This window comes from Triturus cristatus, unplaced genomic scaffold, assembly GCF_964204655.1.
Source record: "Triturus cristatus unplaced genomic scaffold, aTriCri1.1 SCAFFOLD_199, whole genome shotgun sequence".
NCBI classification, from domain to species: domain Eukaryota; kingdom Metazoa; phylum Chordata; class Amphibia; order Caudata; family Salamandridae; genus Triturus; species Triturus cristatus.
Window position 1 is genome coordinate 1242385 of NW_028188282.1, and position 22096 is coordinate 1264480.

Sequence of the window (22096 nt, forward strand, 5' to 3'; positions counted from 1 at the left end):
TGGTCCGACATCCTCGACCGTGAGCAGGACCTGCTGGACCTGCTAGGAGTGGAGGTCCCGGGGCTTGGTGAGTACCTATTTAATTATTACAACTTTGTGTCTGTTCTTCTGCTCTATGTTATATATTGCGAATATCTTTTTTTCCTTCCAACCAGCTAGAATGTTGCTGCTTACAATACATTCCAGGTTAATAACGTTTAAAAGTCTTCTGTGATTTTGACACAGGTGCTCTTCTGCGCTACTACTAATCTTACTTGTTTGCAGCTTTGCGTTTGCGCTTGCTTAGCGTGATTCTTTACGAGTTTATTTTAGAGAAATTAAGTTACGTAATGCTACAGTGACTCACGTCCACTCCTTACTTTGTCCTGTCACTAATAGATAGGGGCGGATTGATACTTAGGTTTAGGTACTTTGTATGAGCTTCTAATTGGTTAGTGGTATGCGTGATGCCCCCCCTCACTCAGTTACGTGACGTGCTGCGAGTGTCGTACTTAAAATTTGGGACCGCGTAGGAGGCAGGGCCCTACCCCTGTCTATCCCGGTATTAGCGAACCGCGAATGGTCAATGCGGTATGTACAAGTGCTTTGTGTAACGTTTTAGCTATGAATGCACTATGTATACATTATTTTACATTGACTCCGTGGGTTCCATTTTGTAGCGGTGGCCATCTTATGTTGCCCTCACATAGGCTATATAGCATGAAGCGAAAACGGGCCTTTTAGAGCACATGTGCCTTTCTTTGACTTTTCTGTGACCTGGGCAGCTTGGCTCCGCCACCCCAGGTCAAACTGGTCTCACGAGTTCCCCGTCCTCTGGCCACCTGTGATTAGCATCAGGGCTTGACACACCATAAAGTCTTTTCATCCTACACAAGCCTCCGGCTAATCTCTTTCACACCTGACTGTTCCTGCTTTATGGTTTGTTTCCCAAAACAGGAGATGCTCATGTTTATTGGGGCCTATCGATATCTGATGTGGGATCTGAGCCTTGCTGGGTAAATAATTACGGGCTGGCTTAACTGGAATGTGGGATGGTCATCATGACTCTGCCTTTTCGTTTGCAATGTATACATGTGAATGACCAACTGCAAGAGAAGGGCGGTGTTGCCCAGAGCGTAACATTCTCCATAAAAGAGGAGACTGGTTTCTGTTCTGCAGACTGCCTCATTCAGTTGCTAAGGCTTCTGTGCGACGTAGTCTCACTCATTTGAGTTTAATAAAGATGTCTTTTCATATTTCAGCTTCTGTTGCCAAGTTCTTTGTTGCATTATCAAGATATGCAGAATTTTATAATACCACATCAGGAAGTACTCGAAGTCATAGGGTGCTACCCCTAGCACCTCTGGGGTCTCAAAAATTGGAGTACTTCAGTTGGCGCCCAATGTGGGGCCTCATCAGAGAAGTGACTGTCTGTGGGAGTGATCTTGTCAGGAGACTGAAATCTACTGAGGAGGACAGGACGGGATTCTACCAAGAAGGTACTCTGTGCACAGGGATTCTGGAGATTCTTTGATTATGTAGCCCGGTATATTTCTGCTCTTCCTGATTTTGATCCTCCACATGATGTCACTCAAAAGGTGAGAAAAAGAACCCTTTTGGCGTGAGTATTATAGAAGACGTTTGGTCATGTAGAACTTGACAATTAGAATTTGGATACCCTTTTGATTATTAAGAATAAGAATTAAGTATAAGTGGGTCGCTCCCAGTCCTTTGGTTCTTTGGGTCTTTAATTTGGTTATTGCAATTACCAAAGCCGAGGGGTTGGTTTCTTGGTTTCTGATTTGGTCATTGCAATTACCAAAACCGAGGGTCTCGCATATTTGCGAGTGTATTGGTAGAGATAACCCCTTGAAGTTTGAAGCTAGATTAGTGAGCTATAAGATGCCTGATCTTAGCAAATTTGGAAATGTAGCTTTTGGTTTGTATAGGTTTGGATATGCGAATTGCAATTTGTGTAGGCAGGTAATGAGGAGATATTTCTCCATTTGGTTTTGATTATAATACTTGCGTTTTCCGCAGTATTTTTGGCATGCCTGTTTGTTTGCTTTTTGTTTTGAAAGGTACCATAGTGTGGGTAAATTTAAAAACATATTTCTTCCTTGGTGATTTTGTATCCCCAGGGAATTGCAATATGACATAATACAAAACAAGGATCCTTCGTTCTGCGCAGTTTCATGAATGAAGATATGCAGAACGATTGTGGTGTTCTGCTAGGCAAAGCTAGTGAATTGAGCGCATTCACTACTTCTTGGACATGCATCTGTCTGTGGGGCTGTTTATGCAGCCTTTTGGAACACTATTGAAAAGCGTTGCTTGTAAATATGACCTACAACTAGTATTTGCAAATGGTTTGTTTCAAGTATAGTCTGTGAGCTGTTCTTTATTTCTGTCATGCGTATTGATTTGTAAGTCAACTGTGTGTTTAAATGTCTGTTTTTTTTTTTATCATTAGTGCAACTTCTGTAAGTAAATTGCGACGGCGCTATTTATGAAAAATGGCTAAAGCGCGCTGTATTGTCTGTTTAACCCCTTTCTGTTTATGTCTGAAATGAGCTCAATATGTGTTTGTGGGTCTTCTGATGTTTCCAGTCTGTTAAGTAAATTGTTGGTTAATTAATATCAAGTAGAAACTTAAAAAAGAAATCCAGAAACGAACCATGTGACGTGCTAAAATAGCTATATGGTGCTCTTTAATTTATAGAATGAGCAATTGTGCACATATACAAAACTGCCGTTAAATGCTTAAAGGATAAAATTAGAAACACATTCAATAGATATAAATCAGGCCCGAAAAACGAAATTATCTATCTTTGCAAAAGTAAATAAATTTACAGCATTTTCCTTAGATGCATTGTATTAGATGTTCACAGGCAAACTTTTCAGCTGCAGTATATTTGATAGAAATGTTCATTCAGCCAGCACCTTCCCAGTTGAACACGGGTGGAATTTTGCAGAACCGTCCTTTTAAATGAAAGTGGCGCAAAAATGTGACGCGTTTCAAGTTGGGCTTATGCGCTTAGGCGTGTGAGTTAATGTGTCCAAAATGATAGGCAAGGGATGCAGCTTGTTTTTTATACATGGATTTATCACAAAAACGAATAATTGGGATTTTTAAAAAAAGAAAATTATTAATCATGGAAAAATTATTTTAAAAAAATAAGTGCTTTTCAAAATCGTTTTTTGATATTTATAAAGCTTAATACTCATACTATGACCTCCTAGCATTAAAATTTGATTTAAGTTGTGTTGCATCACTAAAATGACAAGCATTCGCGTGTACAATTTTCCCTTGGCGCAGGCGCAAACAAGCTCATTTCTATAAAATATAAGTTATTATTTCCAATGCCTGACTCATGGGTTATGTAATAAACATTCTGGTAATGCATATTATAAAAAAAATTGTAGGATATTCATTTTTTAATGCCAAAAAAAATGAAAGTCGAATTTGGGTAGAAAACACTGTTTGAACTGCATTTTCTTCCATTCAGAGTACTTTTTAAAGTGTCTCAGACTTCAGTAAATGCATACGTTTAGGTTTGATATATATTTACAGGTTGTGCCTTCTTATGATTCAATGAGTCAATGTGCCAGTACAAAGGCTTGTTTTAATATCAGGGTTGAAGGTTCTAACTTTAGCTGTGTCTGTCACGATACTACTGAACACGCTATGAAAAACAGGACGTTTTTAAAACTTGGAGAAATAAAATAAAATATGGTGTCGCAACCCGCAACTATTTGATGTTAATAAAAAACGGCCTTAATGGAGTTAGCACCCACATAGAGAAAGAGAAATGGAGAATTCTTTTTTGATGAAGGAAAAAGAGGATGTTTGTGAGCAGGTACGTGATGAAGTCAGTAATGATAGAGGGGTGGAGTAATGTAGAATTACGATTATAGGAACTAGGTAATACGTAGGAAGGAGAAGAACAATTGGGAAAATAGAATGCCGTGGAGGGAATAGAGATGATGAAGGGGAGTAATAAAGACATGAAGAGTAGCGTGAGGAAGGTTGTATTGACGAAGGGAATAAAAAGGAATGTGGTATCGGTTTGAGTAAGTAGGAGGGGAAAGATGAGATTGCAGGTTCTAGCAGTAGGGGTGAAAATATTGTAATTACCTAACGGGAGGCACTGAGTTTCATATGCTAATATGAAAGCGACGAACAGAGCTTGAATAAAGGCAAGTGACTAAATGATGAAGAAAATATCAAAACTCATTGCAAATGCAATTCGCAGTGCCAGTGGACTGGGGCAGAAAGCGGTCCCAATTGCTGGAGTTCAGTCTAACTTTAGCTGGGCCTACTGAGACGTTCATTCATTTAAGATTGTTGAAATGTGTACCATTACATAGGATTGTAACAAGGATTTATTCTAAAAAGTGGTATGTGTGTTATTAAGTTTCGTGAATTATTCACAGTAGATGTAGTTTAATAATCTGGGAATAGAGATAATTTTTTTTTTTTTAGCGCCTAAAAAGGAAAAATTATTTTACAAAATAGAGTGAATTATTGCAAGTTAGGAGGAATTAGGAAGGCCTTCTGGATTTGACAAATTCAGAGTGGCAGGAGCTGGGGGTTGGAGAGCTGCAGAGGCTGGCTCAAGTTACGCTGTTGAGATGCTATCTTTAGTTCAATGGAGTAGGCTGCCACGTTGACATTTATGACCTTTTAAATTAGGGCCTTGCCTCTGTGGAATGCAGAATGACCTTGCTACACGGGCCTCTGAAGGTGGGGTTTCTGGTTTCTCCATAAGAACATCAATAAAACTAAAGAACTTAATTCCAAAGGGAAAATATAGCAAAGGGGTTTCTTTGGAAGCCCAAACATCATGTTAAATGCTTTGCAGAACTGATACATTTGCGTCTCGCTCTAAAAAAAAATTAAAAAAAAGAATGATGCCTGCTATTAGCTCTTATTTAACAGAAAACGGAGTGTTGCATTAAGTCTTAGACAGACAAAAAGATTCTAAAATTTTTTTAAGGCTACATGCCTAAATGTGAACGAATTGACAAATTACGACTTATTTTTCACAGTGGAAATTGTAGGTGCCAAATTAATCTGGATGTTGCAAGGACTGACAAGGGGGTACAGTTAAGTAATGGCAATTTATTTTTGTGTATTTGGTCCTATCATGAATTGTTCTTGCTGGTCCTGTATGTTAGAAGAGAGACAGTAACCTTATATTTGACAGCAGATTTCCATTGCCTGGTGATCTACTGTCAAAAAGGAGGGTAAGGATTTTAAACCTGACAAATTACACAGGCCCAAATATTGGGTTTTGGGCTGCAGGTTTACAGTGCATAAAAGTACATGACATGGTGTTGTGTGTCACCGCTTATTTTACATATGCTATTGTTTTGTCTATGTTTTTTGTGCTTGATATACAGCAAGTATATCTGATGGCTTGACGTTTTGTGCGTTTTTATTATTTTTTGCATGTTTTCGTTGTTTTTGTTGCTGCTTTTTATACTATTACAAGTTTACCTGTGTTGTGAGGGGATGGTCATGACGATGCCCATCGCTACGCAACAGTTGGTTGAACTTGTTCTGGTTACTAAATTCCACAGCTAATGACATTTCATGCTGTGAACATGAGAGGCAGCACTTTACCAGTGCATGTCTAAATTGGCTATAATGGTATTACAGAAAACTGAAAGAGATCTACAGGATCAAAGTGTGTCACCTGCAGTTAGTCACGTTACTGCCCCTTTCCTTTAAAGGAACAGGCAGCCCTACGTTTATGTATCCTAGATTGGACCTAAGGATGAAATTATAGATCTGTGACTCAAGGTGGCCTAATTTCTATATTACATTAGTTAATGGTGTCCTATCTCCTAAGTAGCATATGGCCTTTGCTTCTTAAAAGAAAACTAGGTTTTCATTTTTCCCTGCAGAAGGAACTGGAACATTAGCTAAGATTACCGTATATGGTGTAGTCGCCAGCGGTAGAGTTAAAATGTATGTAACTTTGGCCTTTTGTGTACCACCCGTACTCTTGGTGTAGTGACTATCACCCAAGTAAATTCTTGTCCTTCCTATAGATTTTTATTTTTTATTGCTTTTGTTGCTTCTTATGTCGCATCATGCTTAGTTATTGGGGATTTTAGTTGTGTCCTAGTTCCAATTCCCTTTTCCGTATTCCTTTCACCAGTCAGCCCATTTATTATTGTAGGTGTATTGTTCAGGTACACACTTCCAGACTGCAGTGATACACCAGGAACCTCCATATTATGTATAATCCCCTCTTGTATGACCAGACTGGTTTTCAAGAATTGTCCCTAGGCCTGCTTCAATGTTTTCCAGCCTGACTGTCAAGTATATTATATTATAGTAAGACAAGTTTTCCAACCCGATAGGAGATAACTTACGTTTACCTTTTTTGAACATGACGAATTTTCAATGTCTATTTTTTAATGTGGTTTTTACCATTTTTGTTCCTGCTGCTTTAATTTTCGGTGGGATCAGAAGTTTCTAATCATGCAAATATCAGGACCCTCTAGTTCTTGTCTTTTGTTTTCATATCGGACTATTAGCCTGTGTATTGCCTAGTGCACCAGATGTGAAAGGTTTCTACATGCCTATGATAATCTGTATGTGATTTCTCTATTGAGATGTCCTAGATAAGGAATTTAGAAACACTTATATATAATCATTGAAAAAAAAAATGTGTTTGCCCTATTAGACAATGCCACCATATGTGAAGACATCCATTTAGATAGAATTCTCGTGTAGTTATCTACCCTTAGATGATGGAGGCTCTCACACGGAAACCCAATTGAAAAGCTTAGAGGCACTGTTTTGCCTACTGCCTTTTTATTTGTATTGCTTCCTGAGAAAGACAGTGTATTCTAGACGAAAATTGTCCCATGGCGTGTGGCCAGTCCTTTGAAAATCACAGGCCACCTGTTTACAGTCCCCTTGTTATACAACGAACTGTTTAAAGCATCACACTTGCTTCATCAGAAGGCGTTCAACATCAGAAAAGAAGGAGGAGCTGGTTTTGCCACAGAACCAGAATTCCAGTGCAAAAGAGTGCCTGTCATGTGCTGGTAACCTCTGACAGTGTGCAATCCCTTGAGCCCCTTGGCCTGAGTTTTTGGCCACACCCCCCCCCCTCTTTTCCTTTGCTTCAATGGAAGTGCAGTGCACCGGCGGATCCAAGATTGACAGAAGGCACTACATTCCAGTGCCCATGGAAGAGCAGCCTGAGCGTCCTCTGACACTGAATGACGAGTGTTGGAGTCTGAGAATGGTCCCGAATCTGCACGAGATGACCTGTGCCCTTGATCAATGGAGAGCACACTACCTATAGTGCCTGCCGCAAAGGAAAAATACTGGCGCACTGCCTTGAGACATTGAGACTTTTTTTCGAGTGAGCTGTGGGTGTTTGCCAGGAGGGCACTCCAACTAAGCAGTACTTTTCTCATGAAAGGCTTGAATGAAGAGGCCCACGCAAAAGAAAACAACAGAAGAAGATTTGATGGACAATAGAAGCCTGCCAGAGAGGCTTTTTGAACGGACTCTGGGCATAGGTGGTTTCACAAGAGGTTTCCGAGTGATTGTATAGACTAGGTGTTAGAAGACTGTTTGTTTTGCTGGCATTGTCTAGTATAAGCAGAATAAAATCCACTTTCTGTGGAAGAGTACCCCCTTTTCACCTCAGAGCATTGATGAGGGTCACCACTGTTTCACCTGAACATACAAAATGTATAGGAGCCCTAAAATGTTACTAAATAATTTTAGGATTTGCTTTTTGCTCAGGGTTGTAGACAATTATTTTTTCATTTGTAATAGTGGTCGCTACTTTCTCCCGTTGTCTATATATTCTTAATAACGTGTTTTCTAGTGTTTTTTTAAACATGACGTTGTCATTTATGGGTGGGATTGATTTTCTCTACTCAATTGACTTCTGCACCCTCTTCCCAACCTATGTCTTTCCCTACCACTGTTTCTTTGCACTTTTTTTCACCCTTTTCCTGAACATGAGCAGGTTAAAAGATCAGAATTCGTAAGCAATTCTTTTGTACAGCTTCTGCATCGACACTAGTTAGTAGTAAACATCACTAATTGTTGGGGGTGTGATCTTATGCCACCTAGATAGAGGTATTCCTTATTTTGTCCTGCCATATGTGGCCTTTGTGCTACTACATGTGTAAGGAGACGTGTCCCGTGAGAGTCGCTAAGTAATAGGATGATGCTACAGCAACATCTCCATGACTTCATGTCTGTAGACCTGGACTCGGATTGATGAGAGTATAGTTATTGCCTATGTAAGGGCAAAAGGAGGGTCTGTCGTACTTTAAAATTTGGGACCGCGTAGGAGGCAGGGCCCTACCCCTGTCTATCCCGGTATTAGCGAACCGCGAATGGTCAATGCGGTATGTACAAGTGCTTTGTGTAACGTTTTAGCTATGAATGCACTATGTATACGTTATTATACATTGACTCCGTGGGTTCCATTTTGTAGCGGTGGCCATCTTATGTTGCCCTCACATAGGCTATATAGCATGAAGCGAAAACGGGCCTTTTAGAGCACATGTGCCTTTCTTTGACTTTTCTGTGACCTGGGCAGCTTGGCTCCGCCACCCCAGGCCAAACTGGTCTCACGAGTTCCCCGTCCTCTGGCCACCTGTGATTAGCATCAGGGCTTGACACACCATAAAGTCTTTACATCCTACACAAGCCTCCGGCTAATCTCTTTCACGCCTGACTGTTCCTGCTTTTTGGTTTGTTTCCCAAAACAGGAGATGCTCATGTTTATTGGGGCCTATCGATATCTGATGTGGGATCTGAGCCTTGCTGGGTAAATAATTACGGGCTGGCTTAACTGGAATGTGGGATGGTCATCATGACTCTGCCTTTTCGTTTGCAATGTATACATGTGAATGACCAACTGCAAGAGAAGGGCGGTGTTGCCCAGAGCGTAACATTCTCCATAAAAGACGAGACTGGTTTCTGTTCTGCAGACTGCCTCATTCAGTTGCTAAGGCTTCTGTGCGACGTAGTCTCACTCATTTGAGTTTAATAAAGATGTCTTTTCATATTTCAGCTTCTGTTGCCAAGTTCTTTGTTGCATTATCAAGATATGCAGAATTTTATAATACCACATCAGGAAGTACTCGAAGTCATAGGGTGCTACCCCTAGCACCTCTGGGGTCTCAAAAATTGGAGTACTTCACTAGTACGGCAGTCTTTAGAACCTTTTCTAGTTTGTTCAGTGAGTGGAGGTAGGCTTAGCAGTTACTTAGCAGTAGCAGATCAGCATCAATCAAACCAAAATTTGGTGTATACAAAAAATGTAGTCATGTTCATGTGTCCTCCATGATTGGACCATACGCATTGTTGAGGAATACAGTGGAAATGCATACTTAATGTACAATTGGCCTGGAATAGGTGGGCTAGGTTGGGTGGTACGTTGTACTACTACTTAGGCTTAGTTGTAACTTAGTTTTCTGGAATCAGAATGGAAGACTGGATTACTGTTGATAAATAGTAACTTAAGTAGTCGAACTGCGAATCCCCCGATATTACATGTTGACCAGATGAGATAGTCAATGTAGTTATTGCAATTGTTGTTTACATATGTGTTTTTTGACCGTTGTTGAAAAATATTGTATTTGTTTGACACCATCCATCAATGTTTGTCTCTTTCTTATATCTTTCCTGTTCATCAGCACCCAGGGGCAGACCGACAGGGACTGGGCAGTCGGCGGTACAGGAACACCACCAGGAGGACACCGCTGAGGGCTCCTCTGCTGGCCCCAGTAAGTCTTCTTGTTTTTAATAATATTTCTTATTCCATAACTTTTACTGCCCCATTTTTCCCGAACTATAGTGTGTTTCCAAATGCTATTTTTTTACCGCCAATTATCCTTCGATCTGTACGGTTTCAAAAATCGTATCCCTGCCTCCGCTATGATGACTCTGAGTACTACTACTACTACTACATACTATCAGTCTGTCTGTACTGTAGTAGCTAGTCTTGCCCAGTTGGCCAGTGCCACTCTTTGTGAAAGGTTGTAATATAAAACTCATATTCACCAGTAGCTCGTACAATCCGTTGGGTCGTTGTCTTGTACTACTGTTACTCTTATTGATGTTGAGGCTTTGAAAATTCACAGCAACAACAGCCCTACCAGATTTCTTAATATTTTGATATGATACCCTATAGGACATACCACTGTTGTAGGGATCTTGCACATACATTTGCACCAGAAAATAGGATGTTGGTGATGGTAGGTTGGACCTTCCTTGCACACCTCAATCAGAAATTCCGCACCCACCACAATCTCTGTCGTGGAAGCAATTCACATGCACACCCTTACTTTAATTTGCTCACTCGTGTAAGTTAGTCCACACCAAATACCACCAAGTCTATGTAAGTTTAAAATGTTTATTTCAATTGGAGAAGGTCTGTACACTGTTTTCTTAGCAGCACCAACCGGCAAATCAATAACATTAAAACAATATACATTGTTACACTTATACAGTTGGGAATTAAATCATGATAACTGAACAGTGGTGGAAGGCAGCACCACCATCCCATAGCAATTTAGTTTATATAAATTTATAAATGAAGATGTGAGTGAAGGGACCCCTCACCTCAGAAGAATCTAGTACTGGTAGTTGGTGCATCGTTCAGAAGCTCTGGTTCATAGAAGGGAATCTTGCGTATGTAATGCGAAAAAAGAAATGGTGTGCGTTAGTATATTGCAACTTGCAAGCATTTCTCAGCCGTGCAAAAAAGTGTAGCATCTATGGATAAGCAATATGGACTAACAGTAACAGTAGTACACCAGTTCTTCCTAAAAAAGTGGCTTGTTAATGTTTGTTGACCGCTTGTACGCAGCGCGTAGACTAGACAGTAGCAGTGTGAGGCAGGTCATGTGGGCTCAAAGGTGTCTTAAGAAGCTGCAAGGTAAAGGTAACGTCACATGTGCATGGCTAGGGCTAATCAAGCAAAGGCTACAATGATCATATAACTATTAGTGTCTACTCTACTACTACCTGATTTGTACTAGTGATGTATGTTAGTATTAACTCATTTTTCAACCTTGCTACTGATCAATAGGGGGAAGGTGTATATGACGCCTAATAAATGTGTAATGTTTTCTAGGCGCACTACCGACCACCATTGCCGGGGCCAGCGAAGGCGACGCGGAGGGCGAGGATGCGGCAGTTGCAGATAGCAACGGAGCGGTAGGGGGAGTGGCAGCACCAGTGGCAGGCGGTGGTAAGTTAGATTCATAATCCTTAACTATTGTTGAACTTGACAGCACACTCACTGCAAGGGTGTACTGTATGTATATGTATACTGTACAGTTGTGACTTAGGGCCCCATTAGGATGGTGGGTGTATTGCCCCCGCCGGGCCGGCTGGAATTCACTGCCGTCACCGCAGGGGCAAACCTGCCGCCATCCCTGTAGAAAATATTCAGACATGTCCAGGCGGAAAAGGGTTCAATATGGCGGTGGTGTCTCTCTCACCACACCGCCAGCCATATAATCTGCATTTTGGAATGCCTTTGCGTGGCGGCATTGCCGTCCGCCACGGAAAGGCATGCACACATTGCAGAGTATGCTTGGGGGCCCCCATGGAGGGTACCTACCTATGCTATGGTACCCCCCCGACTTTCAAAGCAAAACGTGACAGGCTCCGTGCGGGGCCCGTCATGTTGTGCTTGGAAAAGCAGCACAACATTTTAGCATTGCTTTCAGCAAAGCCAACCAGAATTTAAATTTAAAAAAACAGGGTGCGCCCGCCACTGTGCCGGGCGCATCATCCTAATTAATTGTCCCCACGGGACCCCCACCCTTTTTAGCAGTCGGATGGCGGGCGGACAAAGTCCGCCCGCTATCCGATGTCGTAAGTAAGCATGAGTTGTTGGGGACGTTTGAAGAGTGAACTAGAAGACTAGAATTCCCTTTAATTGGTATAGGACTAGGAGCCGGAGTATTTAGTAACCAATGGCCTCATCTATCTGATTTCAACTCCGCTTTGAAAGTTTTATGGAGAAGAGCACCTGGTGCACTGTTCAACTAAAAAGTGTAAGACAGGTGGAAGGAAGAAGGACGGGCGACATTTAAAATCTTATGTACTACTGTGCTTTATTTTATAGTGCTACTCTACAATGCCACTATGTGTATAAATAATTACCTTGTCCTACTGTTTTATTAAGACTATATTTTACAAGTGTCTTGTTTTTTTCTTTTTGATACACAGCTACTCCGAAACTCAACCGGAAGGAGTTGGCCGCCAAGGCACGGCGCCGGAAGCTGGAGGCAATCCAGCAGGAATACCGGCGGCTGGTGGTCCTAGCCGAGGAGGAGGAGGAGACTGCAGCAGCAATTCAAGCCTCCTCCAGTGCCCCGGGCCCCAGCCACCGCCCTCCAGCAGTACGGTGCCACCGTCTGGCGGCTGCCCGCTGCCACCGTGCCATCTCCGGTGCCCCCCCCCCGCTGTGGCTCCAACTGCCGCGGCCTTAGACGCCGCGTCGCCCATTTAGAGGACGAGATGCGCCAGATGCGTGTCCTCCTCCAGTCCCGCCCCACCAGTTAGTCCCTGTCACTGCCCCTTTTTTAATTCCTGTTCTTGTTCTTTACTCGTTTGGCCGTTAAGACTTTTTTCTACTGTGGACAGTGGTTGGGGTTAGGGAGGGGGGTGGGTCAGCTTTTGTGGGTTTAGTTTATTTTTGTTAGGGTAAATTAAATATATTTTTCTATGTTACATGCAATGTTGTTAATGTTTTGTAGGTGGGGTAACTGTTTTACATCACACTGTTTCCTTGCTGGTGCATGGCCGCCCATAGCCTGTGTTTGATTTCAATAATTTGCTGACTGTATAAGACACAAACAGATAGATGCGACACACCTCACTCATTGACTGGTCCTTCTAGTACTTTCAGTCTGTCCTCTAGTCTATGCATTCTTTGGAGTGGTGTGTGAAAATGAAATCATTGACCACATGTCCATTATTAATTCTGCCTCCCCCAAACTTCTCTCTTACTGGTGCTTGATGTTTATGTTCAACTGTGGCACAGCACTGGCTGCATGGTGAAGATGGTTTCCTTTTTCATACATGCCATGATTGGGGTGGTGGTGGTGGTAGTATAGTAGTAGTAGTAGACACTGGCAGGGTGGCAGCATTTCCAAAAAAAGAAAAGGAGACAGTCAATCGCCTTTGAGAGACTGTTAGAGGAGTAGTTGAATGAAGTACATTACAGAACTTACCGAGCAACAATTATATGCTCAAATATAATTTGACAAAAAAACTGAATGGTGGTTATGAGGATAGCCTACTAGTCAGAGTTACAAACTATAGTTGTGTCGACTCGAGTCACTTGACTATGCCTACAGTCTAACAGTTAGTGCTGTATATGAGGAATGACAACAAACAAATCCAATCAATGCCGGCAATTCATGCTGAGGTATATGTTCCTTTGTTAAATAAAATAACCTCTGAAATATCCTACTCATGGGTGGGCAAGCAGAAGAAGATCACCGCTCTGCATTGAAATTGAAGTAGTGTTGCTTTCACCACATCCGCCCCAGCAAGTGTGTGATTAAGTATTGGTGTAAATTTAATTTAGTTACACCTCGACAATAAGTCACACAGCCCGGGGGAAGAGGGTTAGGGTTTGTTGAATGGATGGGAAGGGGGATTTTGGGAAAGGTTTGACATAGAAAAACAGTATGCATACATAGACAAACAAATGACAATCATTGAAGACTACCATATCCATATGTTAAGGGAGAAAAAGGCAATGCATGCATGATGATGAGAGACCCGGATTACATACACTTCTATTTCTTGTTCTGTTCCGGCCTTAATACTTTAACAGATAGCAAATAGAGATTTTAAATATTGGTAGTGAAGAATCGTAAACACAGAGCAAACCTAATGATGATTGATAATAACAACTCCAAGAACACACTGTTGTAAAGATTGTATACAAGATATTAATCAAATTATTTAAAAGAAGTTAAAAGTGGATACTGTTACTGTGTTATCCTGGTCAAAAATGTGGACTGGATTTTTGCATCTCGGCATTCCTCTTGCTCCTCTCGTCCATCAATCTTGGGTGTGTCGCCTCGTCCCTCGCCACTGCCCGGCTGGAAAAAAAGGTGATTGATTGGTAAGGTAATTAATATGCATTGTAATGTTTTACAAAGTTTTGGCCAAGGCCCGGACTGTAATTTTAGATTGAAAACCAAAGGGGATATTGAGAAATTAAGTGAAAACAAATGCACAAGTGATGGTGTAGTGCAACAAGAACACTTTCCGAGGTGGCATGTATGCATATGCATCATCTCTACTCTAGTCTGTTTCCAGCATTGACCTTCAACAGTAACAGGAGAGATCAGGCCCACAGTGCTTACCATTAGCACATCCTACGTTAACACTTTAGAGTCCTTTTTTTTTCTCTCAAAGAGTTGGACAAACGCAAAGCACATTATCCATTCCAAACATAGCATTTTACAGTTTAAGTTAGTAAAATCAATGCACTGCAGTCATCCCACCGCTACACTCTATTCAACTTCTACACAGACATTTGGGTCTGCTGTGGTTGTTGTTGACGTGTTTACCTTTAGGCTTTTCCGTTTTATGCCACTCCTGAAACATCCTCCTCCTGACTTCATCATCATCTCTGATACTTTTACTGACTGAAGATCGGCCTGCAGTATAAGTATAATTTTTATGACACAACAAGAGTAGAAATATAAATATTACTGACTTGAGTCATTCTTTATTGTGTACAGAAAGATAGATTACTACTAGTACACTTTGACATCACTTTGTGCACAACAAACAAACAACGCGAAACACAAAGACCAATAGCTCAGAGTCAGGTGTCCAATGCATGCCATTAATTGTCATCATTCATTACCTGTTCCTTCTCATCTTAAGTTAACGGGCCGTCTCTTTCGCCATCATCATGATGGACGGTGCTGTTAAGTCACAGTCATTTGCATTGCGCAGATTGAGTGAGTCCCCTTCCTGTATTGAATTAAAAGCAATGTATCACCAAGATGCAGGAGAAGTACACATTTCTTGTTTGCAAGAAGGGGAAAATTAGTGTGTTCTGTAGAAAGTTGATTAGTGGCAGTGCACAATTACATCAATTCATGCGCAACACACACAACAAAATCTACATCATTCAGTCTGCGATTCTGCGGCCAATGCATGGCATCAATCATTACCTGTTCCATCTCATCTTGTTAACGCTGCAGGCCGTCTCTTTCGCCATCATCATGATGGACGGTGCTGTTAAGTCACAGTCATTTGCATTGCGCAGATTGAGTGAGTCCCCTTCCTGTATTGAATTAAAAGCAATGTATCACCAAGATGCAGGAGAAGTACACATTTCTTGTTTGCAAGAAGGGGAAAATTAGTATGTTCTGTAGAAAGTTGATTAGTGGCAGTGCACAATTACATCAATTCATGCGCAACACACACAACAAAATCTACATCATTCAGTCTGCGATTCTGCGGCCAATGCATGGCATCAATCATTACCTGTTCCATCTTATTTTCAGTTAATGGCCAGTCTCTCTCGGCTCTGAAAGGAGGATAGCTATAGTAGTCATCTGATTCATGGTCCACTTGTTTTGGAAGGACGAGGAAAGTTTGAATTTGTTGTTACCGTCATCCAATCATCATTCATGAGGGAAATGGAATTGAGCAGGAGATTCAGTATGATCGAGCGGAGGAGCTGGATTCTGAGGACTGTAGCGTCAAATGGCAGACACCTGAAACTTGTATCTTAAATTAGAAGAGTAGAAGACGGTGTGAATGGATTTGTTGCGATTCACAAGTTTATAACCGGAATGACAGACACATAAACAAAGGGGGAAAAAAGGGAGGAAGACAGTAAGTGCGAGCCTAATTGTCAGGGAAGTATAGCTCGTCCTCAAACTCTGGGGGTTCTTCCAGTAGTAGGTAATCATCTGACACAATACTTCCGTCACCTGAGCCGCTGTCCTCATCTTCCTCTGTTGATTCATGCATTGTGTAATTCGGTGGTATGAAGTGCTGATTCATTTTGATCATTGTTAACCTCTCCACGTTTTTTGGAGATAGACTGGTCCTTCTCAAGGTTACAATGGAACCAGCAGCACTGAAAACACGTTCGGAAGAGACACTTGCGACAGGGCAAGCCAGATAGCTTATCGCCAGCCTGCTGAGCTGTGGCCATTCAGACCTTTTCCTATACCAATACTGCACTGGGTTTTGATCAACGTACACCTCTGTTGGGTCATCCAGATAGGCCTGGACCATCCGCTCAATGTTCAGGGTTGCTGCTGGTAAGCTTTTGTGCTGTTTTTTCTGTGCATCAGCACTGTGCTTACAATAGCCCATCTTTACATACCAATCTGATAATGATTGTACTCGGCCTAATGATCCAGTTATTGTTTCTGTAGTCGATGGTGATGGTGAGTGTTGTGATTGTGAGCCAACCGCACTGCCCTCAGCCGACGAAGTTGCACTTGATTCTGCATGGCCTGCTTCAGTATCAGTACTTGTTGTGGGTTGATGTGGCGGGCTTTTAATTAGCAGCCCTTCCTTTTCAAACTTAATGGCTGCTTCAGCTATACAACTTTTGTAGCGGGCAACATCACTGTCGGAAAAAGCAAGGAATGTCTTCACTAGTCCTAATTTTGCACGTGGATCCAGAATTGTGGCACAAATGTAATGTTTTTGTGACAAAATTTTATTTTGTATCCTTACATTTTCAGTTAAGCGCCTGGATAAGCTCTCCACCAAGTCATGGGCTTGCCTTCTGTCCTCTACACCTTTGTAGGATTCAGACACATTATTCAGCTCATGCTCTAGCATTTGCAACAATGGGATAGCTTGGCCCATTGTACAGTCCTCCTTGCTGACTTCACGTGTGAAGACCTCAAAAGGAGACAGCATCTCAGTCAGGCATTTAATTAGGGTCCATTGCTCCCTCTGAAGGGTCATGCCTTTAACACTAGCATCACTGCTTCTGTACCAGACATATTCATGGAGTGACCTGTGCTGTTCGTACAGACGATCAAGCATGTAATACGTTGAGTTCCAACGTGTTGCCACCTCCTGGATGAGTGCCTTGACTGGCATCCTAAATTCACGTTGGATGATCCTCAGCTGCTTCCGAGCTTTAAAAGAATGGCTGAAATGAGTGCATATTCTTCGGCAGATGGCCAGTAAATTGCTGACTATGGGTTCTTTTTTAAGAAAGTCTTGCACTATAATGTTTATGCAGTGTGCCAAACATGGAACCCTGAAATAGGAACCAAGTTCCATGGCCTTAAGTACATTACTGCCATTGTCTGTGGCAACAAAACCAATACCAAGCCTTCTGGGCCGCAGCCATTCCAAAACCTTGGTGCGAAACTCTTCTAAAATGTTTTCAGCCGTATGAGATTTCTCCATGGCGAACATGGCTACAGTTGCATGTTTCCGAGTACCTTCAAAAATCGCAGCTGTGTCAACAACACCTCGTGCAGATAGTTGATCTCTAACCCCCACAAAAGAGATCCAGTGTGCAGTGATGCACATGTAATCTGTGGCTTGGCAACTGCTCCACATGTCTGTTGTCAGGTGGATATTGTGCACAGCACTCTGCTGCAAACCTTGACCAACCAATTCCAGCACATCATGATGTAGTGCCGGAACAGCAATTCGTGCAAAATAGGACCGGCTGGGAACCTTCCATTTAGGGCAGATGGCAGACACAAATTCAAGGAAACCCACCCCTTCCACAAATGAAAAAGGAAGAAGGTCCAGCGCTAACATTTTAGCCAGCTTCGCATTGTACAATCATGCCGTTGGGTGGTTGCGTTGGAACTGCCCCTCCAACCTAAACATGCTCTCAATGGTAGGCTGGCTTACTTTCCTTAGTGGTGCTGTTTTCATTAACCCACTAAGGCTCAACGACACAGATTGTCTCATTGAGGTAGTCGCCGGTCGCCTTGGTGTCTCAGCCTGACTCTGAGTATGGCTCTTACTGCGGTGCCACTCTGATGTTACTGAGGAGGATGTGGGCGTTACCACTGCAGTACTGGGGGCAGGGCTAGAAATGCCTCCCTCTTCTTCACCTTCCACCACAATAATATCGCTCCCTGATTCACCTTGACCAACTTCAATGGGTTGAGTTTTTCTACTTTCTTTTAACTTAAGTAGGTGAGCCTCCCACACGATATTGTGGTGTATTCTGAGATGACTTGCTTGTCCTCCGGTACCATAGTTTGTACCAAGCTTACCACGCCGAACACCTTGGCGACAAATTGAGCATATAGCAACGTTCTCCTCCTTGGCGCTAACAGAAAAGAAGTCCCAAACTAGGGAGGAGAACTTTCTGGCACTGCTGGATGTGCCACTTTCAACACCAGATGAACTTGAGGGGGTTCTTGAAAATATGTGACCCTGTCCACCTACACTGTGACTTTTACTACCACTACCTACTGAGATGGTTGAGCTGGATGTAGGTCCCTGCCGGGCCTTGGAAAATATGGCAGCTGGAGGTAGTGGTGGTGTAACCTGTGTTGGTGAGATCCATGCTACATCCCGCTCAGTAGCAGCCTTTCTGGATAGGGTGAGAATGTCGGTCTCCAATCCCTTTGGGGCGGGAGTAATGTGCGTGATGACTGGCTCGTCTTCATCAACATCATCACCCCCCTCTTCTACATCTACCTCCATAACTCTAAGTTTTTCTGGGACCTTCCTTTTCAGAAGCAATGTCTTGTGGCGTACATCACTCTCAGACCGAGCTGGTGGGACCCAAGTGTCATCACGATCATCAGAAGCGGGGCTTGAAGAAGAAGATGATGGACTAAGCCTCCTTTTCCTTGCTGGTGGTCTGGAAGACAATTGATCTTCTGAAACAGTGGTTTGACTTCGCTCCACTTTGTCTGCAAGAAGCTCGATTTCCTGAAATGCCCCTACGTCAGGAGCAACAACTACTATGGTGGGCTGTTGCGGCGGCTGCTGCTGTATTGGTTGCGGCGGCTGCTGCTGTTCTGGTTGCGGCGGCTGCTGCTGTTCTGGTTGCGGCGGCTGCTGCTGTTCTGGTTGCGGCGGCTGCTGCTGTTCTGGTTGCGGCAGCTGCTGCTGTTCTGGTTGCGGCGGCTTGACACTGATCTGCTGAGTTTGCGCGTGCGTTGAACTTGATTGTGTACTACTTTGCGGTAATGACATTTCTTGAACATCGCTGCTCATTAGTAGACTGGCTACCTCTGCGACACTAAAGCCCTTGGGCCTACGTTGGTGGGCTTTGACCACTGTGCTGCTCCCAGCTTGGTTCCCGGACAATGCTTTGGTGCCAAAAAAAACATTGGCCGGCACACCACCAGTCGTGGTTAATGGCACTTCCTTTTTCTGTTCCTTCTCACCGGCAACTTTCTTGGTACTGGACCTGGTACCTTTCTTTGGGGCCATCTTCTTCAGATGTCAGGCAGGAGGCAGATGCACAACAAGTTCTGGTCACACGTGGGCGTGATGCGCAGCAGGACTTCTGTCTGGCTGGCAGTACAACGGGTAGCCAGGTGATGCCGATGACACCTCCTACTCTGTCTTTTGTGCACCTAAAAGCAAAGAAGACAGGAGGAGAACATCAGTGAAATGTTGCATTTGTTGTTGTGGTTCAGTTACTTAGTACTGTACTAGTGCAAACAAAAGATAGTCTAGCCATTTATGACTATTTTTTTTAACTAGAGCTATGTTATACTACTAGTACTGTGTACAGCCACACAGTACACTCTCAGGAAGGATAGGAAAGTTAATAATAAACAACAAAATAAAAATCTAATGGAAGTGGGGTGGACCATTGCATTATTTGAGCATCTCAGCATCCATGGAGCTGCTGCTGGCAAAGGGGGTGGATGGATGGAAGCAGTAAGCCAAAGAGCCAATAGGAAAACCATGCAGGCCTATGGCAAAAGCAGGACACTAATACTCACAGTCCAAACACCCAAAAAGGCCACCACCCACATGGACACACACAAATCACAAAGAAGCCGGGGGCCTGGGAAACACCAGGAGCTGACAAAAGGCCTATAAAAGCCAGGTAAAGGATGCCTGCTAAAGCACACTGCTCTGACTTTTTAATGCAACAAAATGTAGGAACATTCACAGGCCCCAAAAAGCTCTGCAGGGTGCATGCATTGCACACCAACACACCAGTGACCAGACACATAAAAAAAGCATGGATTGTGTTTAAGACAACCAACATCAGCAAGGCCACCCCCCAAAAAGCACACTTCCCCAACTCAATCCAATGCCATCCATGCCCTAAATGAAGTCTAAATTCAACAGATCACATAGAAAAAACTTGATCAATAAAGCTGTGGCTACCTGCTCTGGTCCTAGTGGATGAAAGCAGGCCTGTTGGCAGACAAGGCCAGGCAAGCTTGCAGGCCTAGGCCTCAAAATGGCCACCAGCCACATGGCCAGGCCCAACAACATCAGCAAGGCCACCCCCAAAAACACACTTCCTAAACTCAATCCAATGCCATCCATGCCCTAAATGATGTCTAAATTCAACAGATCACATAGAAAACACTTGATCAATAAAGCTGTGGCTACCTGCTCTGGTCCTAGTGGATGAAAGCAGGCCTGTTGGCAGACAAGGCCAGGCAAGCTTGCAGGCCTAGGCCTCAAAATGGCCACCAGCCACATGGCCACGCCCAACAACATCAGCAAGGCCACCCCCAAAAACACACTTCCTAAACTCAATCCAATGCCATCCATGCCCTAAATGGTGTCTAAATTCAACAGATCACATAGAAAACAGTAGATTAATAAAGCTCTGGCTACCTGCTCTGGTCCTAGTGGATGAAAGCAGGCCTGTTGGCAGACAAGGCCAGGCAAGCTTGCAGGCCTAGGCCTCAAAATGGCCACCAGCCACATGGCCAGGCCCAACAACATCAGCAAGGCCACCCCCAAAAACACACTTCCCCAACTCAATCCAATGCCATCCATGCCCTAAATGATGTCTAAATTCAACAGATCACATAGAAAACAGTATATTAATAAAGCTGTGGCTACCTGCTCTGGTCCTAGTGGATGAAAGCAGGCCTGTTGGCAGACAAGGCCAGGCAAGCTTGCAGACCTAGGCCTCAAAATGGCCACCAGCCACATGGCCAGGCCCAACAACATCAGCAAGGCCACCCCCAAAAACACACTTCCTAAACTCAATCCAATGCCATCCATGCCCTAAATGATGTCTAAATTCAACAGATCACATAGAAAACAGTAGATTAATAAAGCTGTGGCTACCTGCTCTGGTCCTAGTGGATGAAAGCAGGCCTGTTGGCAGACAAGGCCAGGCAAGCTTGCAGGCCTAGGCCTCAAAATGGCCACCAGCCACATGGCCAGGCCCAACATCAGCAAGGCCACCCCCAAAAACACACTTCCTAAACTCAATCCAATGCCATCCATGCCCTAAATGGTGTCTAAATTCAACAGATCACATAGAAAACAGTAGATTAATAAAGCTGTGGCTACCTGCTCTGGTCCTAGTGGATGAAAGCAGGCCTGTTGGCAGACAAGGCCAGGCAAGCTTGCAGGCCTAGGCTTCAAAATGGCCACCAGCCACATGGCCAGGCCCAACAACATCAGCAAGGCCACCCCCAAAAACACACTTCCTAAACTCAATCCAATGCCATCCATGCCCTAAATGATGTCTAAATTCAACAGATCACATAGAAAACAGTAGATTAATAAAGCTGTGGCTACCTGCTCTGGTCCTAGTGGATGAAAGCAGGCCTGTTGGCAGACAAGGCCAGGCAAGCTTGCAGGCCTAGGCCTCAAAATGGCCACCAGCCATATGGCCAGGCCCAACAACATCAGCAAGGCCACCCCCAAAAACACACTTCCCCAACTCAATCCAATGCCATCCATGCCCTAAATGATGTCTAAATTCAACAGATCACATAGAAAACACTTGATCAATAAAGCTGTGGCTACCTGCTCTGGTCCTAGTGGATGAAAGCCGGCCTGTTGGCAGACAAGGCCAGGCAAGCTTGCAGGCCTAGGCCTCAAAATGGCCACCAGCCACATGGCCAGGCCCAACAACATCAGCAAGGCCACCCCCAAAAACACACTTCCTCAACT

General features: G+C 43.4%; 1 protein-coding gene across 1 annotated transcript in view; it reads left to right on the forward strand.

Annotated features, from left to right (window-relative positions):
• LOC146769219 (uncharacterized) overlaps window positions 1–12557 on the forward strand; it is a 290732-nt gene extending 278175 nt beyond the window's left edge. Inside the window, exons 7-9 of the mRNA XM_085640527.1 lie at window positions 9673–9762; window positions 11115–11231; window positions 12221–12557. Of these exons, the coding sequence (XP_085496653.1) occupies window positions 9673–9762; window positions 11115–11231; window positions 12221–12483 (470 nt within the window). The 3' untranslated portion in view covers window positions 12484–12557. The remainder of the gene's footprint in view (window positions 1–9672; window positions 9763–11114; window positions 11232–12220) is intronic.
• The last annotated feature ends 9539 nt before the right edge of the window (window positions 12558–22096 follow it).